General features: G+C 45.4%; 1 protein-coding gene across 1 annotated transcript; it reads right to left on the bottom strand.

Annotated features, from left to right (window-relative positions):
• Positions 1–603: 603 nt before the first annotated feature.
• LOC125996094 (glutathione peroxidase 6-like) lies at positions 604–11,796 on the bottom strand. The gene is made up of 5 exons (XM_049765050.1): positions 11,565–11,796; positions 7,721–7,874; positions 5,668–5,785; positions 3,332–3,431; positions 604–1,496 (listed from the first exon to the last, which is right to left on the bottom strand). The coding sequence occupies exons 1-5, from the start codon at positions 11,652–11,654 to the stop codon at positions 1,296–1,298; spliced, it is 663 nt and encodes a 220-aa protein (XP_049621007.1). The 5' UTR covers positions 11,655–11,796; the 3' UTR covers positions 604–1,295.
• Between the last annotated feature and the right edge of the window lie 8,548 nt (positions 11,797–20,344).

Below are 20,344 nucleotides of genomic sequence, written 5' to 3' on the forward strand. Positions count from 1 at the left end.
GGAAATAAGAAACTTGATCTCTTGGGTCGTTTCTTGATCAAGATTTTTCCATCATCACCTTAATCATCAGAGTCATCATCAGAAAAACCAAATATTGGGGCTGGAGTGGTGACTCAAGGGGCCAAGGTGTCTGCCTTACCCGAGCTAACCTAGGACAGACTGAGGTTCGATCCCCTGGCTTCCCATATGATTCCGCAAGCCAGGAGCGATTTCTGAGTGCATAGCCAGGAATAACTCCTGAGCGTCACCAGGGGTGGCCCAAAAACCAAATACACACACACACACACACACACACACACACACACACACATACACACAGCAAATATTGAAGAGTTATGCCAGGTAGTTAAGGCAGAGTGGGAGAGGAAGAATACCGGGCTAGGAGCCAGGACCACAGGACTGAGGAGAAGGCTCTGACTTTGCACAACCACGGGTTCGGTCCCCAGCTTCCCATCTAGTCCCTGATGCCCCACCAGGGATGGATACAGAGTCTAGAGCACTGCCTAGAATTTCATCCCTCTGTCCCCCCCTCCAATAAAAAAAAATGCTGTGATTCTACACCCAATCCGAGAGTGGGGAACCACAGGAAGTCCAATTGCTGCAAGCGAGTTTTAATCGACAGTGATCAGAATGACTTTAGAGTTTGGGATACTTGGGGTGAGGCAAAAACCCATCACTGGGAATGAGGGGACATCCCTGCCTGGGTGCCATGACCTGAATGCACTAAGGGACAGACAGCCAGGAAGGCTCTGGAAGGGTCCAACCCAGAAGGGTTTGGGGACCCTCCATCATGGAGACATCCCTTCTTCCCTGGGAAGTGATGAGCCTTGTGCTCTTGCTCAATCTTAGGGATCGTGGAAGAATCACAGCATGGTTCTATCCTGGAATGGGCAAGGTTGACCCCAGAAAAGCAGGAACCTACTACTTGAAGTCTGTTCAAGGGATCTGGAGTGTCTTGTTGCCAATTCTGTTTTCAGGAACCCTTCTGCATGGATTTTGATGGAGTGGATGCTGCCTTTCTTAGGTACGTGGGGGTAGTGTGAATATCTTCCATGAAACATAATTTCCCCATAGAGTGGATATCAAAGGGCAAAAAAAAGGTTAATATTTGAGGCCCAGAGATTTGGGGAAAGCAGGTTTTTGGGTTTCATCTTTAAACACATTCTTTTGCATCATTGAATAGGTTGAGATGTTTGCTCTAAAGGGGGCTGGTGAGAAGGCAGGAGGAGCAAAGGTGATTTTCTGCTAACTTGAGGTGTGAGGTGGGGGCAGTTGCTTGGGCCAGGTCTGGATGGTCAGTTAAAGCCTTTCAGGTACTCCAGGATATCAGCCCTTACAGTGCTGACCGGAATCTTATGGTGCCAGCGCATGACTGGCACCCCATCGGGCCCTACCAGGAACTTCTCAAAGTTCCAGCGAATGTCATGAATCTTCATGGGCGTCCAGAAGAGGCTGTCTGGTGCGCCCAAATAATCAGAAGTTGGGGGGCAGGAGTTCTGGAGAGACACAAAAAATAGAAAAGCATGTCTGGTCTTACTCTACTCTTGGGTAATTATTGACTAATACACATTTCAACATGTAAACAACTGGACAGAACCCTAGTGGACACAGATGCTTCAATGCACCCAACACTAATACAACTATTATGCAAACAAACATCATAAAGTATGAAAACAAGAACATTTCTCCCTTTTATTAGCTCTCCACCACTGCCATGATCTTCTCCTGGTATCTCAGTAGAAGACTGTTTGCTCTGGTAAGTCAGAAAATTTCTCTAATTTTCTTTTCCTTTCTTTGGTTTGGGTGGGTGGGTGGATTAAACCAGTGTTTTTCAACCACTGTACTGTGGCACATTAGTGTGACAAGAGATATTGTCTGATGTGCAGTGGGAGAAATTCCAGTTTCATCCGTAACATGTGGCTTTGGCTCACCAATAGACCAAGCATTAGATTATTTCATAATAAAGTAATTATAAAATAATTTCTTTGTGTTTGATTCCTATTCAAGAGAATTAGTTTTATAATATAGGCACAGAGTTAAATTTTTGTTTGTTTGTTTGATTTTGGGCCACATCCGGCAGCACTCAGGGATCACACCAGGATGCACTCAGGGGTTACTTCTGGCTCTACACCCAGAAATCATGCCTAGCAGGCTCAGGGGACCATACAGGATGCTGGGGTTTGAACTACCACCCTTCTGCATGCAAGGCAAATGCCTTACCTCCATGTTATCTTTCTGGCCCCTAGAGTTAAATTCTTTTTTAACATTTTCTTTTTTTGGGTTGTTAGTTGTTTGTTTTTTTTTTTTTTTTTTTTTTTGGTTTTTGGGCCACACCCATTTGAAGCTCAGGGGTTACTTCTGGCTATGCGCTCAGAAATCGCCCCTGGCTAGGGGGAACCATATGGGACGCCGGGGGATTGAACCACAGTCCATCCTACGCTAGTGCTTGCAAGGCAGACACCTTACCTCTAGCGCCACCTTCCTGGCCCTTTTTTTTTTTTAAACATTTTTCTAATAGTGGTGTGCTTCGTGATTTTTTTTTTCCATGAAAAAAGTATGCCTTTGCACAAAAAGGTTAAAAACACTGGCCATACCCTTTTCTGTGCTCTGGGATCACTGGTGGCAACATGAAAAATAAGTGCCTTAACCCTTGTCCTATAACTTCAGCCCATAAATGAGTTTGAACAAAGATCTTGTGTATGCTGAAGACCAACATTGGTGAGCCCTGGACTAAGAGATCCTTGTTCACTGTGGCTCTAAGACTAGGAGACTCCAATCACTTCCTATGATTATTCTTGCACCCCTGCTGACATATGATTTTTCTTCAGGAATGAGACTGCCTTTGACATCCGTGTTAATTTGTGGAGCACAGTTCTTAGTACACACTAGGGATAGGAAGAATGGCTGTTGAATGAAACATTCTAGCTCATGTCAGAACTATCTGCCATGTGTGACTTGAAACAAAAGACACACAATGATAGTCTCATGACCTTGAATTGTTCTGAACACTTCTTTTTTTTTTTTTTTTTTTTGATTTTGGGTCACACCCGGCGGTGCTCAGGGGTTACTCCTGGCTGTCTGCTCAGAAATAGCTCCTGGCAGGCACGGGGGACCATAGGGGACACCGGGATTCGAACCAACCACCTTTGGTCCTGGATCGGCTGCTTGCAAGGCAAACACCGCTGTGCTATCTCTCCGGGCCCTGAATACTTCTTTTTAAGCAGTCCAAAGCTCAGTCCTACATAGTCCCCAGGCTTTCAAGGCATATTACCTACTGGCCAAATCCCTAGCACTAATGTCACCAATTTCACCTGTGCTTGTGCCCACTTACCTTCAGGAAAGTAAAGATCTTCTGTTCTTTTTCTCCATTCACATCTCCTTTCTCAAAGAGTTGAAAGTTGGGGACAAATCCACCACCTGGACGTACATACCTGTAACAAACCAGAGTGTTCCCAGGAGGATACAAATTCAGACAAGGAAGGATCGCAATGGCCAGTCCAACTTCATTACAAGATGAAACACGAAGTGCAAGTAGACAGAGCAGGTAAGGAAAGAGAGGTCCTTGGGGACCAGGACTTTATATACAGGCTTCTGGAACCAATAGAGAATTCTAGAAAAGTTTTGGAAGGCAAGGATAGGGAGATGGCTCAAAGAACAAAGTGCTTGCTTAGCTGTTGGGACCTCCAAGTACATTTTCAACACTACAGGATCCCTCCCCAAGACCCAGATGGTGTGTGCCCACCCCCCTTAAGAATTAGAAGACAGGGCTGGAGCAATAGCACAGCTGAGGAGAGTGTTTGCTCTGTGTGCAATCAACAACAGTCCAATCCCCAGAATTCCATATAATCCTACAAGCCTGCCAGGAGTAATGTAGGAGCACAGAGTCAAGAGTAACCCCTAAACACTGCCAGGGTAGCCCAAAACAAAACAAAAAGTTGGAAGACAAGAATTTAATCTTGGGGGCCGGAGAAATAGCATGGAGGTAAGGCATTTGCCTTTCATGCAGAAGGATGGTGGTTCGAATCCTGGCATCCCACATGGTCCCTTGTGCCTGCCAGGGGCAATTTCTGAGCATAGAGCCAGGAGTAACCTCTGAGTGCCGCCGGATGTAACCCAAAAACTAAATAAAATAAAATAAAAAATAAGAATTTAAACTTATTTAATTCCTAATACATTTCTACTTCTAAAGCTGTTTCCTTTCCTCTGTCCTTCTTTTGTGTTAAACTTTTCCCCTCTTACTCTCTCTTTTAAAGAACCCAAAGATGGACAATGGGCACTTGGGCACTGGTCAGCAGCCCGAGATTAGATTCAAGCCATCATGCGAATGCTTTGTGTAAGATAATACTTCCTCCAACTTCCTATTTCCCTAAACCTAACCTCTTCTTTTGAGATGTTAATCCCACCTGGATGATCAGACTCAAGAACACCTGGGATGGGCTGTTTTAATTAAATGTTAGTGAGCGAAGCTGGGAAATTAGGGGATTTCTCCAAGCTGGCCTTAAAGATAAAAGAATGTTTCTGTTCAGAGATTGTGTTCCCTGCTGTTATGAGTGTAGGATGAGCTAAAAAGAAAGTCATCCAGGTCAAACAACCTGTCCTTACAAACTATCTAGGCTAATAGTGCCATATGCATTGCAACCACTATTGTCACATACCATCTGAATTAATGATGCCACATTACCTGTGACTACTGTCTTCACATACCATCTGGTTGCTGTAATGCCTAAGCAATGTAAAGCTGTATTACCCACATTCTGTTTCCCACCTCAAGTTTGTCTTTAAAAACCCCATTCCTATCTTCAATAAATGAGGATGATTGCTTTGACCATACTTCCCTGTGAGTGGTCTGTGGCTCACAGTCTTCCCTCCTCTTCCCGAGTTCAGCTTCACAGGCTACAGGCTGGAATAGACCCTTTCCCCACCCTTGCATGGCCCTTGTCGGGGACCCCCAGCCAGAGCACGACAAAGATAAAAGGTGCTGGCTTTGGGGGAGGAAAAAAAGAGAATGAAAAGCAGCAAGGGGAACAAACAAAGCTCCTGAGTTAGGCTGGCATGGAGCAGAGACTCGTGGCAGAGAAAAGCCATGAGGGAAAAAAGCGAATTGACTTTGATAAAACTCTGACTGCTTGTGAATTATTTCTCCACTACTACCCTTCATCAGACCCATTAGCCTAAGGGGTTATAAACACAGAGGAGGAGGAGGAGGAGGAGAAGGAGGAGGAGAAGGAGAAGGGGAGGAGGAGGAGGAGGAGGAGGAGGAGGAGAAGAAGAAGAAGAAGAAGAAGAAGAAGAAGAAGAAGAAGAAGAAGAAGAAGAAGAAGAAGAAGAAGAAGAAGAAGAAGAAGGAGGAGGAGAGGAGGAGGAGGAGGAGGAGGAGGAGGAGGAGGAGGAGGAGGAGGAGGAGGAGAAGAAGAAGAAGAAGAAGAAGAGGAAGAAGAAGAAGAAGAGGAGGAGGAGGAGGAGGAGGAAGAGGAGGAGGAGGAGGTGGTGGTGCCTGGGGCAGCCTCACCCAACACATGAACTTTATATTTTATGTTTTAATTCAACACTTTTGGACTTAGCGGTCTATGATCCACCCAGACATTTCCAGACTGTGAGTATCACAAAGCAGAATGTGGGAGGGAGAGGCCAGAAGGGGCCTTTGCAGAGACCCGTGCTGCTACTCACTTGATCCCAGAAAGAATCTCTGAGTTCTTTCCCGGTTCCTGTTTTCCAAATTGGTTACAGGGGAAGCCCAGCAAGACGACGCCCATAGGCTTCAGCTCCTCTTGTAGTGCATTCAGTTCTGGGGGGAGAGAGCAGCCCAAGCTGAGCAGTGAAGGACTCAGAGGGACCCATGGGTCCTATCAATACAGGGAAGGCGACGCAGGGAAAGGTTCAGTATTGCAGAGATTGAGGAGGTAAGCCAAAATTTAGAATACAGGCTTCCAGCAATGCATCCGCAGAGCTTCCATGTTCCTATCCAGTCTAGTTCCCCATCTGTGTCTTCTGCATCAACCAATAGAAACTCTTGAAAACAACAAAGACTGGTTAAAACCTTCTTAGATTCTACATATGGATTTTTTTTTGTGTGTGGAGAATTTCAGGATACACCCAATGGTGCTCAGGGTTGACTCCTGATGCTGAGTTTAGGGATCACTCCTGGAGGGCTCAGGGGAACCATAAGGGATGCCAAAAACTGTGTGCTCTTTGAGGTCATGCAAGGCAAATACTCTCCTTGCTGTGCTCTCTCTCCAGTTCTAAAGTCTGAGGTTTGGGTTTTGTTTTCAGTGTGTTTGGGGTCTGAGTAGGATGTGGGGCCACAGCTGAGGTTCTTGAGATTACTCCCAGTTCTTAGGGTACTTAAGATTTTTCCTGGGCCTGGAGAGATAGCACAGCGGCGTTTGCCTTGCAAGCAGCCGATTCAGGACCAAAGGTGGTTGGTTCGAATCCCGGTGTCCCATATGGTCCCCCGTGCCTGCCAGGAGCTATTTCTGAGCAGACAGCCAGGAGTAGCCCCTGAGTAACGCTGGGTGTGGCCCAAAAGCCAATATATATTTCCTGGCAGTGCTTAACTCATGTCTCCGGCATGCAAAGCCTGGGTACAGCCATTCCACAATCTCTCCACAGTCCTTATATCCTTTCTTTTTTTTTTTTTGTTTTTGTTTTTGTTTTTGTTTTTGAGTGACACCCAGCAGTGCTCAGGGGCTACTTCTGGTTCTACACTCAGAAATCATCCCCGGCAGGCTCTGGGGACCATATGGGATGATGCTACTCAAACCACCGTCCTTCGGCATTCAAGGCAAATGCCCTTACCACGGTGCTATTTCTCTGGGTCCAGATCCTAGTATTTTATACAGTTATTAATAATTTTAGTTTGGGCCGGGCGGTGGCGCTAAAGGTAAGGTGCCTGCCTTGCCTGCGCTAGCCTTGGACGGACCGCGGTTCGATCCCCCGGTGTCCCATATGGCCCCCCAAGCCAGGAGCGACTTCTGAGCACATAGCCAGGAGTAACCCCTGAGCGTTACCGGGTGTGGCCCAAAAACAAAAAAAAAAAAAAAAAAAAAAAAATAATTTTAGTTTGTAGTTTTTCAGATTTTTCCAGGGACTGATGGTACATAAATTTAGGTAATAGATAAGAGTTCCATTTCCTTTTAAATATCTAGATGTTCCCACTAGAGTGAACTTTTTTTTTTTTCATTTGGTTTTTGGGCCACATGGGGGGAGGCACTCAAAGGTTACTCAAAGGTTGCTACGTGCTCAGGAATCACTCCTGGCAGTGCTCAGGAGACCAAATATTGCCCATCTCCCATCTCCCTGTGGATCCTGCAGTGCCCTAATGTATATATTTTTGCTCAGGACTTTGGCTACAAACTCAGCTCATTGACTGGTTTGTTCCTAGGGGCTTTGACTCCTAATCCTCGCATCTGGAGAGAAAGAATTCTGGCTTCCTTGGAAGGTGAGCAGAAGCAGGTTTGGGTTTTTTGGCTGCACGGGTGATGCTCATGGGTTATTCTTGGCTCTGCACTTAGAAATCATGCCCGGCAGGCTCAGAGGACCAGATGATGATGCTGAAGATTGAACTGGGTTTGCTGCATGAAAGGCAAACTCCTTCCCTCCAGGGCTATTATTCTGGCCCCCTAACTCTACTTCTTAATTTCTTAATCAATAAGGACTTTCTGATACGAAACCAGGCCATGGGCAGAGCTGGTACCCCAAGATCTGACCCCTGAGTTCTCACCTGGGTACTGAGCCGTCAAGCCTCAGTAGGTGGCCACATTGAAGAAGAGGACATGCTTGCCCGCGAACTGCTTGAACTGAATATACTCCTCACTGTTGATGGTCAACGCCCCATACTCATAGATGGTGCCTGTCACCTCCTTGTAGCAGTCCACCTAGAGGTAACAGGGAAAAAGAAACTATGATAACCCCCAACATATGTGCTCCTTGTGAAAGTGTGCAGACAACTTCCTGGCAATCCCCCAAAACTCTTAAGACCTTGAGAGATGGTGCCTGAAAATGATTTTAGCCCTACGTCTTGCCACAACTAGAACATGTCTGTCTTCTAACTTTGGAGTGGAGTGAAACAAGCACTTCAGAATGTTCTCGTCATTTCTGGAAGATTCAGACAATAGCATTTGTTTGCCTTGTTCTTTAGGTCATACACGGCGGGGATCACTCTTGGGTAAGCACAGGCATCACCACCACAATCTAATAAATGTCTCCTTAGAAGGCCCACTGAGAAGCCTTTCTTCAGCGTTGCTGGCTAGCCAACATTTCTGATAAGTGAAGGCGATGTTTCTCATGCTTGTATCAAACATTTATTTGGCCTAAATAGGAATCTTCCTTCTGCTGTATTAAGTGTGTATATATTTGAGCTTTTTACTGCCAAACATAAGGATTTATACAGGCAAATATAGCCTTGATTAAATTTCTCTTTACCTGAAAACCTCAGCCCCAAAAGATACTTAAAAAATAATTTCTCATTGTCTTCTATTTTTTTTTTTTTTTTGGTTTTTGGGCCACACCCGGTGTTGCTCAGGGGTTACTCCTGGCTATCTGCTCAGAAATAGCTCCTGGCAGGCACGTGGGACCATATGGGACACCGGGATTCGAACCAACCACCTTTGGTCCTGGATCAGCAGCTTACAAGGTAAACGCCGCTGTGCTATCTCCCCGGGCCCTCTCATTGTCTTCTAAATGTTCCTGCAGTTTTAAACAGAAAGGAATGTTTTGCTTTGGACTTGCTACCTAATTCTTGCTTCAGAATTAACATCCAAAGTTTGTTCAGGACATAGCATTGAGCTGTTGAGAAAACTTACCAGATATAGATTTACATTCCTTTCATATAAGCTTGTCTTCTATTGCCCCTTCCAAAAACCAGACCTTAGGAAGTTAGTTATTTATAATAAGCCCCTAGATAAAAAAAAAAAAAAAAAAAACTGTTTCCTCAGGAAAGGACATTTGATAGGAAAATTTGGCTTCTTGCTAACTCCCTTAATCTATAATAGTATTGACACCTAGGGCCTAGCCAGAGAGAGACTGCTTTGAGATGTTAAAATTTTAACCCCTGGGCTCTTAATTGAAATGTATTTATTCATAAGGTCTGCAAACCACCCAGAGGCATGTGAGTTGTTTTGAAGATTAAACAGTGTATACTGACAAATCTTCTGTTAACAAAAGAGATATGTTTTAAATGTTTGTAAAGAAACAAAATATGAGCACTCCTTTCATACCTGTGAATGGCAAAATCCTCCACATATACCCCTTCACAGTAAAATGAAAAATCTTTTTCTCCCAATAACCTTGTGTGGTTTCCTCACTTCTTCATATTTCACTGACGGTGCACCCACTTTCCTAGAGAGAACTCAAAGAAGTTCTCTAACATAATCAGACCAAAGCTAGCTGCAGCCCTCAGGTGACCGGATGAGGTGCCCAGATAGAACTGGGGTTGGCCTCATATGAGGCAGATACTTTGACCCTATACTAGGTCTCTGGCCCCAGATGCATACAGTGTCTTTGGGTTCTATCCCTGTTCTTTTCTCCACAGTCCAGAACTCACTTCCAGTCATCCTAGCCCTTCTCACATACTCTTAAGATATATTCCAGTTCATCATAGCAGAAATAAGCCTTTCATACTTTTCCCAGCATCTGTTCTTATATTACAATCCTCCCAGCTCTCCTTGGAGGTGCCATTGAGAAACCTTTAGTTCTCTGCCAATCTAAAGCTCACAGTTATTCCAAAAACCCACCTTTGATACCCTCTTTTCCTTCCCCACTTGGGGAGGAGCAGCTAGGATTCTTCACAGATTCGAGATTAAAAAAATAGGAAGTTAAGGGGAAAAAACTTTCCCACTCATAAGCAATTCAAGGGCAGCAGGACCTGGATGAGATCTCAGACCATGTAGAGGAAAAAGAACAGAATTTTAGAGTGAGGAAGAGTGAGGGCAAGAGTGATGGTACAGTGAGTAGGACTCTTCTTTTGCATGCAATCAACCTGTGGTTCCATCCTTGGCATCCAGTATGGTGCCCTGAGCTCCGCCAGGAGTGATTCCTGAGTACAGAGCCAGGAGTAACCCCTGAGCACTGCCAGGAGTGGCCCCCAATCAAAAAGAAAACACCCAATCAAAAAGAAAACAAAACAAAACAAATAAAATAAAATAGACAAACTAGAACAGCAGACTTGTACACAGCTTTACACAGCTGACTGGGGTTTAACTCTTGCATCCCATATGGTCTTCAACCACCCCTAGGAGAATTCCTGAGTGCAGAGCTAGGAACTTATATTCCTGCACAGAAACTCATGTTCTAGCAGTCGAGAGTACTTTGTTGTTGGTACTATTTGTTTTTAGGTTAGGGGGTACTTAGGGCTTACTCTTGCTGCTGTGCTCAGGGATCATGCCTCGTGGTGTAGAACAACATATGTGGTGCCAATAAGTGAAAGATCAAAGTTTGTGATGCCAGACCAGGGTGTGAGGTAATAGCCTTTCCCCTTGTACGAGCTCCCAAACAGTCCCAAGCAGTCCTGGGGCATTTTCTTTTATTTTAATTTGGGTTTCTTTGGGTTGGGAGGACACACAGGCACTCAGGGCTTACTCCTAGTTCTGTGCTCAGAAATTACTCCTGGCAAACTTGGAGGACTATATAGGATGCCAGGAATCAAACCTGGGTCTGCTGTGTGCAAAGCAAATGCCCTCCCCACTGTGCTATAGCTCTGGTCCCAACCAGGGTGTTTTAATGTTTCTTCAACTTCTATAAGTCAATGACAGAAGCAACAGTAGTTTCAGGGCATTCCACCCCCATCCTTGCAAACAGTACCTGGGAACATATTATAAAGGACAAATTTCTAGATACCCCCAAACACTTACTGAATCCAGATCTTGACCCAGGGGACCGACCCCACAATCTTGAGGTGAATGGGAACCTGTGAGTGCTTGGATCCTGCCTCTTTCACAGAGGAAAGAAGGGTCGGACCATCCAGGTCGGACCCAGCCTCCTAATTCTTAGGGTCTTCATGAGATGGTCCCCACCTCCGAGGAAAGGGCATTTCTGAAGGACTTGGGCTTTAGAAAACAGAAACATTAGGAGCAAATCCGAGGCCAGAGAGATAGTACAGTGGGGAGGACCCTTGCAGTGCAAATGGCTGGCCTTATGGTCCTCAAGGAGGAAGCCCTGAGCAGCACGGAGTGTGACCAAAAACAAACAAACAAACAAACAAAACAAAACCCCCAACAAATCCAAGTCCCTAAAATGAAACCAACTCAGCCTGAACCTCTTAGCCCCCCAGAAAGTTTCTCTTTCTTTCCCTGGTCCTGGCACTTCCAGCATCGCCTTCTTCTTCTTCCTCCCTGGCAGTTGCAGTCTGTCCAAACGTATCTAACCAGTGGCTGGGTTCCCCTTTTTCCGGAGACCCTCGAGGCTCCGCCAAATTACAGCATAGTGGGGGACAGCCTGGGCAAGCCCTCCCATGATTGGGTCGCGGTCATCTTCCCCAGAGGACACGGGCACGTCTTGGCTGGAGTCTGGGGGACGGATCAGGTCCTGGGGGGATCCCCAGGACCCTTCCCCAGCCCGGGGGGCCTCACCTTGGACTGCGGGGTCGACTGCGGGGTGGCCTGCGCGAGGCACGCCAGGAGCAGCGGGAAGAGGCCCGCGGTCCAAACCGGCGGTCCCATCGCGCCCGCCACGAGGCTCGAGGTTCGGGGCAACGGGCGCCCCAAGCTGGCATTTGAAGCCCTGGCGGGGCCTGAGCTACGAGGTGCCCGCCGATCGCCCCTGATGCCCCCGCCCCTGGCCCGCGCCCCGCCCCGGCCTGGCCCGCACCCAGGCCCGCCCAGAGCCCAGGCCTGCGGCTCCTGGGCCACTGCCCGGCCTGCCCAGAGCCCCCCAGTGCACGCCGGACTTGGGGTATCCCTGGCCTTTAGTACTGATTATTATTCATCATAATCACATCCTCATTATCATTATTACACTCTCTGCTCCACCTAGTGACTGGCTCCTCCTAGATGCTGGTCCCAGGCAGAGCAAACCGCACCCCCAAATCTGCTCAGTCTAAAACAAGGTCGGGCGGTGGGTGTGGTTGGCTTGGGGCTTTGTGACCTGTGTCTGTCTCTGTGGAGGGAGATGATCTCTCACTGAGGCCCTGAGATACAGAAGCCCCTCCAGTAACAAATACTGCCAATCAGTGTCTAAAAGGGGGAAAGGGGGGGAGAGGGGGGAGAGAGACAGACAGACAGACAGACAGACAGAGAGAGACAGAGAGACAGAGAGACAGACAGAGACAGAGACAGAGAGACAGAGACGGAGACAGAGACAGAAACAGAGATAGAGACAGACAGAAACAGAGAGACAGAGAGACACAGACAGAAAGAGATAGAGACAGAGAAATAGAAACAGACTGATTGATATAGAGAGAAAGAGGATGAGGAGACAAATAGACACAGACACAGACAGACAGGGAGACAAAGAGAGACAGAGAGACAGAGACAGCGACAGAAAAATAGAGAAACAGAAACAGACTGATACAGACTGATAGATACAGAGAAAAAGACACACACACACACACACACACACACACACACACATCGAAGGAGAAGAAAAATGTCTGCACAGGGGAGAGGGGAAAGGACAGTGTAGAGAGGGAAACTGGGGACATTGGTGCCAGGTGTCAGAGGTCGTGTCACTGAAACTCAACCAGGAACAACTTTGTCGCTGTGCATCGCGTGGTGATTCAATCAAAAAAGTATACCCCCCCAAAAAAAAATAACGTATTTTTAAAAAGAAAAGGAAAAGGCTGGACAGGTGCTTCCACATACACACACCCGAGCTAAGCACGATTCACTGCACCCAGTTCTGCCCGAGACAGGCGTTGCCTTTCCTAATTAGAAAATCCTGGAGAGGGGCACTTTGCCCAGCAGTCAGCAGGGCTGGCCTGGTGTTGGCCTGGGGGTTGGGGAACTACTTGGCCTTGGGTTCCAGCCTGGGGGCATGACTGTGGCCATCTCTGAGCAGGTTGCCTGCCTGCGGGGATTTGCATCCAGGCTGCCACTTCAGCTCCCCTCTGCTGATTGGTTTACTTAAGTGACACCTTCTTAATCTAGGACATCAGAGCGACTTTTCCGACCCCATTAGCACCCGAGACACTTTTTCTGCTCCTAAGGTCTGGGTGGGATTGGATTCCTGTGGATTTCTCCGGAGGCAGCTTTGTTATCTGAGATTTCTGATCTCTCTGACTAATACCGGATCCTGCCCGCCCAGCCTGGGCAGCCATGCAGAAGGCTCCTTCCTCCCTCCCTCCCTCCCTCCCTCCTTTCCCACCTACTGTGACCTCTTTTGTCATTGTCACCTCAAATATCTCTGGCACTTCCACTAGGACTCACAGTATTTTTTTTATTTTATTTTTTTTTTTTTTGAGCTACACCAAACGATACTTAGGACTTACTCCTGGCTCTGCACTCAGGAATCACCCCTAGCAGTGACTATGTGGCATATGAGAACTTCTGGGAGATTGGGGGGTCCAACCTGGGTTGGGACCACTTACAAAGAAAGCTCCCTTCCCTGGCCCTTCAAAGAGTCTTTTGAGTCTGTTAATCTTTGTCTCTGGGAGTATTAATATCTTTGTTTTCCATTTGTGAAATTTGGGTGGTTTCTTGTAGTTGTTTCACATTTTATTTGAGCAAAACATTGAAGTAGGTAGGTCTCAACAAGAGTGAGTACAGAGATTTAAGGCACTTGCCCTGTCTGTGGGATCCACAGGTTTCAACCCCAAACTTTTTTGAGTTTTGTTTTGGGGCCACACCCAGAGGTGTGTAGCCTATACTCAAAAAAAAAAAAAAAAAAAAAAAAAAAAAAGAAAGAAAAAAAAACACACCTGGCAGGCTCCAGGGATCATATGAAATACAAGGTATGGAATTATATGTGGTCCTGGGGGATAGGGGATCGAACCCCCTGCCTGCTGAATGCTATCACTTTCACCCCCAATGGTCACTTTTAAGCACAGAACTAGGAATGGCCTTTTAACCCTGCAATGTGGCCATGCTCACCTCCAATAAATAACCACAATAAAAGTTAAAAAATTAAAGAAAAGGAGGGGCCGGAGAGATAGCATGGAGGTAGGATGTTTGCCTTGCATGCAGAAGGACCATTGGAATCCTGGCATCCCATATGGTCCCCAAGCCTGCCACAAGCAATTTCCGTGCATAGAGCCAGGAGTAACACCTTAGTGCTGCTGGGTGTGACTCAAAAACAAACAAACAAACAAACAAAAAGTTAAAGAAAACGAGTTATATCAGGTGCATTGAGGTTGTTTTTTTCCAAATTTATTTATAATAAATGAATATTTAAATAATCAGGTGAATACTTTCTCTTCTTCATAAATAAGAATATGAACACAGATGACAACCAGGTCACCTACCAGAGCTACAAAACCCTTAATTGTCCAAACTAACATTCACAGAACAAGTGTGTTCTGGTCCAAAATTCAGACTCTGAAGTAGCCTAATAATTACTGCCCTATGAAATCTGGTTTTTCATTTCTGGGTCCTGTGAAGGTTATCTTCTGTGAGAAAGGTAGGATGGGCTGGTTTATGGCTCTGGATTTCTTCCAGGTCAGGGACTGGCCTGGTTTATCCAGGTGAGGATGAAGTTTCAACACAAGTCTCCTTCCCAGAGGGTTTTAGATAGAAATTAGATCATAATGGAATTTAGAGGTTAGAGGGATCATATGTGGTGCCGCAGGTCAAACCCACACTGGCCTGAGGCACTACCTTCTGGGCTCTCTCTTCAGCCCCCGCTTCAGTTATTTTGAATGCAACTTTCTTTTAAATGTGAAAGCCAAGTTGCATAAAGTTATCTTCCCCTACTGGTTCATAATATCACATAGTAACTGAGGTTAATAGTATGTATTGTTAGTATGGAGCCATTTCTCATTTCCCTGGAAATAGCAGATGCCAGAAACTGGGGAAATTCAACTAGGAGACAAGTTGGTCATTAAGCACTCAAAGTCATTGGTTGAGGACCATATTTCTCATAGTTCATTGAGAACTATGCTAGGCACATAGTTATCTGACCCATACCTTCTCCTGGTTATTAAGACAGGAAAAATCTAATTAGAAAAGTACATACCATTTCTTACCTCTTTCAACATCCAGGTTCTCTCTGGAGCTGGTTAGGAAACAAAGTCTTAGCATAAGTGAGATTTTCAGGATGTATGTCCCAGGCCCAATTGTCTCAGTGAAAATTCCAGAGACCCAGGACCTTACACCAAAATCTCAAACTTTACCACTTTACCAACCTAACCTGAGGGATGTTAAAAGGGGAAAACACACACACACACACACACACACACACACACACACACACACACACACGAAGGGGAAAACACATGAGGATGAAAACTCATGAAGATGAAAACACGTGAGGATGTGTTTTCACATGTCACCAATGGTCTCTCCAGAACTTTCCTACATTTCCAAATATATTAATTATGAAATGTTGAGCCTAGAGTGAAGAATTCAGTGATTTTGAAATTAAGCATTGGGCCAAACAGTCAAGCCATTTGCCTTGCACATAGTTGACCTAGGTTTGATCCCCGCACCCCAATAGGTCCCCTGAACCTGCCAGGAGTGATGCCTGAATGTAGTCAGGAGCAAGCCCTGAGTGCAACCCAGTGTGGTACAAAACCAAACAAAAGAAAACACAAAAGGGACTGGAGAGATAGCATGGAGATAAGGTGTTTGTTTTGCATGAAGGGGGATGGTGGTTCGATCTCCCATATGATCTCCCATATGATCTCCCATATGATCTCCCAAGCCTGCCAGAATCGATTTCTGAGTGTAGAGTCAGGAGTAACCCCTGAGCGCTGCTGGGTGCCACTCAAAACCACCACCACCCCAAAAAAAAAAAAAAGAAAGAAAAGAAAACACAAAAAGAGACAATGATTAAATAAAAGGTCAAGCTTATGGTTGAGATCTACCCGAGTATGAGACTTTGCCTAAATCACTTCTCCTTTCCGAATTCCAATTATCCAGTGCTCAGTTTAGGCAATAATGCCTGTTTTACATGTGTAATTGGCTAGTTGTGAAAGCAAAGTAAAGCCACTGATGTGAAAAACATTTGTGAACTATAAATCATACCTTAGTATAAGTGCTATCATTTTATTTTAATGTGTTTTTAATGTGCCACACCTGGAGGTGCTCAGGGATTATTCCTGGCTCTGCACTCAGGAATCACTCCTGGCACTTCCTGGGAATATTGGGGATTGACTGCATGCGAGATTCTCCCTGATGTACGATCTCTCTGGTTCCCCAGTGTTGTTACTTCTAAGTGATAGATTTAAGAGTTAATCCTATGCTTCACCTTCTCCACAAGGAGGCCTAAAACAGGGATCACAGATGTTAAGGACATTTTTCTAGTTAGTAAAAATACTCAAGTTATAGAAATAGTGGATGAAAGTCTCTGGGTGTGCAAGGTTGTGGCTAATTCTTTGGGATGAAGAGGTGGTTTTAGGGGCAGATATTCTCATCTTGCCAAGAATAAACCTACTTCCTTTCTAGCCAAAAGAACTAAAACCAGGGCATTGGGCATGTTTTTTATGTAGGATTAAGTCATTAATATTGGCAAAAACAGGAAGCCTGCAAGGCCTCATTTTATTCTCAAAACTTGCTGTACAAGTTTGAGTAAACAACTAATTTTTTTTAAGAATCCTGCCTCAGGAAAATAAAAGGGGGCCTGAGTGGGGTGGGGGGAATAGGCAATTAATAGTTAGGCAACAATGCTTGAGGGCAGGGACATACTAAAGTAGTGATTTCAATTTTTTTTAATTTAAAGAAAATGCATCATGGGGCCGGGCGGTGGCGCTCGAGGTAAGGTGCCTGCCTTACCTGCGCTAGCCTAGGAGACGGACCGCGGTTCGATCCCCCGGCGTCCCATATGGTCCCCCAAGCCAGGAGCGACTTCTGAGCGCATAGCCAGGAGTAACCCCTGAGCGTCACCGGGTGTGGCCCAAAAAAAACCAAAAAAAAAAAAAAAAGAAAATGCATCACATAGTTGACATAACTGATCATAATACATTTGTTTCAAGATAAAGAAAAGCAAAGTTACTGAGAAAAATAGAAAAGCTAAAACATAAAATGGAAGAGAAAATAAAGAAGAGAAATCTCAGTAGCAAGTATATTTGTGGAAATTATTGTATTTCCAATAAAGTCATTAATACAATATCAGAAGGTTTAGTAAGCTTTTTTTATTTTTTTTCTTATTTTTATTTTATTTCTATTTTTATCTTGGGGCTGCTCCTGGTGGTGCTCAGGGCATAGCCCTCAGGTTGTGCTCAGGGATTTCTCCTAGAGGGCTCAGAGGACCATATGTGGTGCCAGGTATTGAACCCAGGTCAGCTGTGTGCAAGGCAAGCACACTCCCTCCCTGTTGTGCTGTGACTCCAGCCCCCAAAGTTATGTTTATTAAAGGATGGGAGAAAGTAGAAAAGCGCAGGTATTCAAAGGAGAATATCCACACTATCTTTGTTTTACTTTTTTCTATGGGTTTAGATGCTTTTTCTACTCTTGGCCCTGTCAATGGGTGGTCCTGCCATCAGAAGTCCTGTTCACATTCAGCCATGCTTATAGGTTGCCATGATAGATGCAAAGCTGTCATGCAAACCACTCTGGTGGGTGTGATTTTGGTAAAATGAGGCAGAGTTTTCTCAGTGGTCACCTAGGAGTGACCTAGGCTTGCTTCTCCTGAATGTAAGAAAAAGGGAGATTTTGGAGGGAAGAAACAATGGATTTTGCCACCATATTCTGTTAGCTTACAACTTACTACTGGGTTTCACCCAAAACACAGATCATCCCTGGTTTCTTTTGTATCTGCAACTTGGTTTCACCACAAAGAGGTATTTTCCCACTTACCATATTTTACAGATCTCAAGTAAACCTGAGTGAGACTGGCTAAGGTAGGCCTTCTGTCCTTACTCTCCTTCCTGGGAAGTGGTCTCTTTTCTCAATAAAAACTGCAGTCTGGCAGGCATCTCTTGCTTGCTTGATGAGGCAGAAAGCTACCCAGTCACATGTGTTTCACCTTCAGTCTGGTTTGGATAATTTCCTGTGGTGGCCCTTGCTCCAGACCCTCTTCACCCTTCCTTGTGGGATTACAGTGTGTGAATTTCTTCCACATATTCTATTTAAGTCCAGAATCTGTAAATGTGGGATATTTTCTTTCTTTTTTGGGGGGAGGGCCTACACCCGGCGTTGCTCAGGGGTTACTCCTGGCTGTCTGCTCAGAAATAGCTCCTGGCAGGCACGGGGGACCCTATGGGACACTGGGATTCGAACCAACCACCTTTGGTCCTGGATCGGCTGCTTGCAAGGCAAACGCCGCTGTGCTATCTCTCTGGGCCCATTTTCATTTATTTTTATTATTTATGTGTTTATATATATTTTTTGAGAACTAGGCCTACCTGGCAATGCTCAAGGGTTACTCCTGGTTCTATAAGACCCTATGGCAGGGGTGGCGAACAGGATTTTTACCCTTACTCAAAATGGCAAAATGCAATATGTGTTTAATATATTATTGTCAAAATTATATGCTTTTGTGTGAGTGTTTGTCTGTTTGGGCAGGTCACTGGATGATGTGGCTCTCTGACTCTTTTTTTTTTTTTTTTTTGGTTTTTGGGCCACACCTGTTTGACGCTCAGGGGTTACTCCTGGCTATGTGCTCAGAAATCGCCCCTGGCTTGGGGGGACCATATGGGATGCCGGGGGATCGAACCGCGGTGCGTTCCTTGGCTAGCGCTTGTAAGGCAGACACCTTACCTCTATCGCCACCTTCCTGGCCCCAGCTCTCTGACTCTTACAGTTTAAAATTTTGACTTTCTGTCGAACTTGCTCACCACCACTGCCCTATGGGATGCTAGAGATTGTTGATGCAAGACAAGCACCCTACCTGCTGTGCTATCTTTCAGGCCCCAAGTGTGGGATATTTTTTTTTTTTTTTTTTTTTTTTGGTTTTTGGGCCACACCCGTTTGATGCTCAGGGGTTACTCCTGGCTATGTGCTCAGAAATCGCCCCTGGCTTGGGGGGACCATATGGGACGCCGGGGGATCGAACCGCGGTCCTTCCTTGGCTAGCGCTTGCAAGGCAAGTGTGGGATATTTTTTAAGTCTACTGTGTCAGACCTTCTGGTGCAGTTCAGGCCTGGCTTGGTTTTCAACTATTATCTCTGACTTAGATAATAAACATTCCCACCTACTGCTTCGTTTAGTAAAACTTGATTCAATGGTATTTGCTCTCTTTTCAGTGGGAGTAACTATTTAGATCATTTGAAGTGGGAGAAGTGGACTCACTCCCTAGATCTGACTGCCAAGATAGGAAATCAAAACCTGAAGAGGTATATTTTGATGAGTGAAAAGAATTCCACTTATCTAAAGTCTAAAATTTACAGGATGTGGGAGAGAAGACTAAGAAGAAGGTCAAAATGAGATTAGAAGAGATTTGATAACATGGTGGAGGTCCAGGATTGATTCTATCCTGAAAGCAGTTGTGTTGTGTTTGGTTTTGGTACAGGGGGGCTAGACTCGAATGCAGGGTTCTATTGCTCTGGCTCACATAGCTCATAATTCTGCTCTCAGTAAACATATGAATTGAGATAAATCAATTTATTTCCTAAATTGTGGAATTAGCAATGATTGCTTACCTTGGGCCAGATCCAATGTAAGCATTCAAATAATTTTAATGGGCTCATTCATATTATTATTCACATTATTCTTCCAGTTCTACAAATAAAATCCAGAGGAATTGAAGGTAAAATCTGTGTAAATTCACATAGCCTAGAAGGGAAGAAACGTTATTTTCATGTGACAAAGAGGGGCAGGCATGGGTGGCCTTATCTGTGACCAGGACATAAGGCGTCCATACAGCGCCCTAGGAGGTCTTGGGAGCTCTGTGACTGGGTCCCACATCATTAGTTCAGGTCCGATTAGAAGCTGCTGAGAAGAGATCAGAAATCTAGGATAACAAATAGCTGCTGTTTTCATCAGCCCCAGCACTAAGAGGGCTTAAGCTCTTGCCTGGACAGGCAACTCTTTGTGTGATGCTGTGTGAGGCAGAGCTGGTGGGAAAGGAGCTTCCAAACACTCAGGATCTGAGAGAGAGAGAGAGAGAGAGAGAGAGAGAGAGAGAGAGAGAGAGAGAGACAGAGAGAGACAGAGAGACAGAGAGACAGAGACAGAGAGAGACAGAGAGAGACAGAGAGAGACAGACAGAGACAGAGAGACAGAGAGACAGACAGAGACAGAGACAGAGACAGACAGACAGAGACAGAGAGAAAGACAGGGAGACAGATAGACAGAGAGACAGAGAGAGACAGAGAAAG

Source organism: Suncus etruscus, chromosome 18 (genome assembly GCF_024139225.1).
Source record: "Suncus etruscus isolate mSunEtr1 chromosome 18, mSunEtr1.pri.cur, whole genome shotgun sequence".
Lineage (NCBI taxonomy): Eukaryota > Metazoa > Chordata > Mammalia > Eulipotyphla > Soricidae > Suncus > Suncus etruscus.